This window comes from Protomyctophum parallelum, assembly GCF_964188405.1.
Source record: "Protomyctophum parallelum genome assembly, chromosome: 12".
In the NCBI taxonomy this organism is placed as follows: Eukaryota; Metazoa; Chordata; class Actinopteri; order Myctophiformes; family Myctophidae; genus Protomyctophum; species Protomyctophum parallelum.
In genome coordinates, this window is record NC_139712.1 from 19,766,999 (window position 1) to 19,770,204 (window position 3,206).

Genomic DNA, 3,206 nt, shown 5'->3' on the forward strand with positions numbered 1-3,206 from the left:
CGTTTATCCCGCCACTAGGCCCCCTGGGGAGATGGATTGCTGAGGTGGAGCGCCACACCTAACATCAGCTCCCAGTACTTATAACGTCTTGCCACACCCAAGCTGTGCCACTCAAACGCTGCGTCGCCGGTGCCCCCGGGGATCGAACCCATGACCGCATGAATGAATACATTGTTATAACGCCACGGCCAGATGTTTAGACGAAACCCTCCGCGACTATGATTGTGTCCTAGAGAAACAACCTGAATCTCTCTTCAACACGTTGTTTTAGTTTTCTTTTCTTTTTAGTTTTTTTTCTTCTTTTTTTTAATCTTGAGAGGAGGAATGTCTCCTGGTGATCCAGACGGCTGGGATTGAATTGAATTGCACGGGGACAGTGAACGTGCACAGTGAACGCGCCACAGTGAACGCGCCACAGTCTAACCTCGGGGGGGGTGGGGGGGGGGGTGGGAGGGCTCTGTGAATGAGACGCGTCGAGGGGCAAACCATGCCCGGGAGGCAGACGGCACATCGACAGATTGCCCGCTGAGACTCGCTCCAGAAGAAGTGTTGTCGGCACAGCGGAACAGCTGTGATATCATACTGAACGCACAGGCGTGAGATTATACTAAACACGTTGCCGAGATTATACTGAAAGCATAGGAGTGTGGGGTGGGGGCGGGGGGGGGAAAGACACCTCTGGTATACAGCGGCGCACGTCAGGACACGTCGGGGACAACGGCGCGCGTCAGGACGTCAAAGACTGGAGAACGAACCCCGTCTGGATCGAGCCTGCGAGGTGTCCGGCGTCGCGGTTGGGGGACGGCGAGGTGACAAAGCCGGGTGTCGAGCGGGACGGACTGGACAGTGACGTGGGCGCCATGATGAATCACCTGCACGCCGGGCTGAGTGCCGAGACCACAGAGAAGGCCAGGCTGGAGTTGAACGAGAACCCAGATACACTACATCACGACATACAGCAGGTATGTATTTATTTACTATACTACTACTACTACTACTACTACTACTACTACTACTAGGCTACTGCTACTACCACTACCACTACTACTGCTACACTACATCACAATATACAGCAGGTAACATATATGTGGCGCGCAGCTCCCGACCGGAGCGGCTCGGAGTGGCAGGCGCTTCCAAACTCCCGCCGCACACTCCCTGCTGACCTTTTATTTGTCTTGGTTGATTTATTGTAATATGTGATAGTAAGTAATCAGATCTACAAACTCACAAATAGCTTGTAGATCAGCATTTTTTTAAATAATTTCTGAAGGAAAACATTGACTTTGACTAAAGGACATTTTCTATATGATTTTGAGCCCTGACCTTTGACCTTGGTTGACCCTATAGGTGCGTGACATGATCGTGACGCGGCCGGACATCGGCTTCCTGCGTACAGACGATGACTTCATCCTGCGCTTCCTGAGAGCCAGGAAGTTTGACCAGTCAGAGACCTTCAGACTGCTGGCCCAGTACTTCCAGTTCAGGCAGCAGAACCTGGACATGTTCCAGAGCTTTAAGGTGTGCACTCATATTACAATCAGTATGGTTTGAGCTTCAAGGTGTACACTCATAATACAATCATTATGGTTAGAGCTTCAAGGTGTGCACTCATATTACAATCATTATAGTTATTGGTTAGAGCTTTAAGGTGTGCACTCATATTACAATCAATTATAGGTTTAAGGTGTGCACTCATATTACAAGCATTATAGTTATTGGTTAGAGCTTTAAGGTGTGCACTCATATTACAATCAATTAGAGGTTTAAGGTGTGCACTCGATCATATTACAATCATTATGGTTAGAGCTTCAAGGTGTGCACTCATATTACAATCATTATGGTTAGAGCTTCAAGGTGTGCACTCAGATTACAATCATTATGGTTAGAGCTTTAAGGTGTGCACTCAGATTATAATCATTATGGTTAGAGATTTAAGGTGTGCTCTCATGTTACAATCATTATGGTTAGCGCTTCAAGGTGTGCACTCATATTGCAATCATTATGGTTAGAGCTTCAAGGTGTGCACTCATATTACAAGCATTATAGTTATTGGTTAGAGCTTTAAGGTGTGCACTCATATTACAATCAATTAGAGGTTTAAGGTGTGCACTCGATCATATTACAATCATTATGGTTAGAGCTTCAAGGTGTGCACTCATATTACAATCATTATGGTTAGAGCTTCAAGGTGTGCACTCAGATTACAATCATTATGGTTAGAGTTTTAAGGTGTGCTCTCATATTACAATAATTAGAGCTACTGTATATGCATGCACTCATATTACAATAATTATATAGTTACAACCTGGATATGTGCCCGAGCTTTAAGGTGTGCACTCATATTACAATAGTTATGGTTACAACCTGGAGCTATAGGTTAGGTAAGTGAAGAGTTATATTTTGCTATACTGGAGCTCAAGGAACAGTATACTGTACATTAATAGTAGTGTAATGCGTGTGTGTGTGTGTGTGTGTGTGTGTGTGTGTGTGTGTGTGTGTGTGTGTGTGTGTGTGTGTGTGTGTGCGTGCGTGCGTGCGTGCGTGCGTGCGTGCGTGCGTGCGTGCGTGCGTGCGTGCGTGCGTGCGTGCGTGTGTGTGTGCGTGCGTGCATGCCAGGTGGATGACCCAGGCATTAAGAGAGCGCTGATGGACGGGTTCCCAGGAGTCTTGGAGACTCCGGACCAACATGGACGCAAAATACTGATCCTGTTCGCTTCCAACTGGGACCAGGGCAGGTATGCACAATTTGCACATTTTCTCTTACCCCTTTTTTCCCCCTACCCTCAATTTAGACATTATGCCAATGTGTTCCTCCCCACACACATTAGCCTCTGTCCTATACACCTCCCGACCATGTACAGCAGTGGTTCCCAAACTTTATCATGTCAAGGACCCCCAAAATCGTACTCATTAAGCCGCAGACCCCCATTTGAAGATGTATGCCATAAGGACCCCCATAAGAGAAGATTTGTGCGGCTCTAGCAGTGATTTTCAACCATGTTCATTTCAAAGGCCCCCGGTTTGACCTGAATTATAGGCTATGGTCCCCCATTTAATGGACTTTCTATCTCTGGGACCCTAATGCATATTGCAAAATCTATAAGTTAATTTAGCTCTGAGAGTGTACAAATGGAACGAAATTTGTCAATATAGGCTCTATGCACAACAGACATTTTGGAAATAACTCTTCCTACTTTCAGGGCCTC

The 3,206-nt window shown here is 46.5% G+C and overlaps 1 protein-coding gene across 1 annotated transcript in view; it reads left to right on the forward strand.

The window, feature by feature from the left end:
• Positions 1-860: 860 nt before the first annotated feature.
• clvs2 (clavesin 2) overlaps positions 861-3,206 on the forward strand; it is a gene marked incomplete at both ends in the record, with an annotated part of 13,766 nt that continues 11,420 nt past the window's right edge. The window contains 3 exons of the mRNA XM_083777884.1: positions 861-962; positions 1,348-1,518; positions 2,617-2,735. Coding sequence (XP_083634010.1) covers positions 861-962; positions 1,348-1,518; positions 2,617-2,735 — 392 coding nt within the window. The remainder of the gene's footprint in view (positions 963-1,347; positions 1,519-2,616; positions 2,736-3,206) is intronic.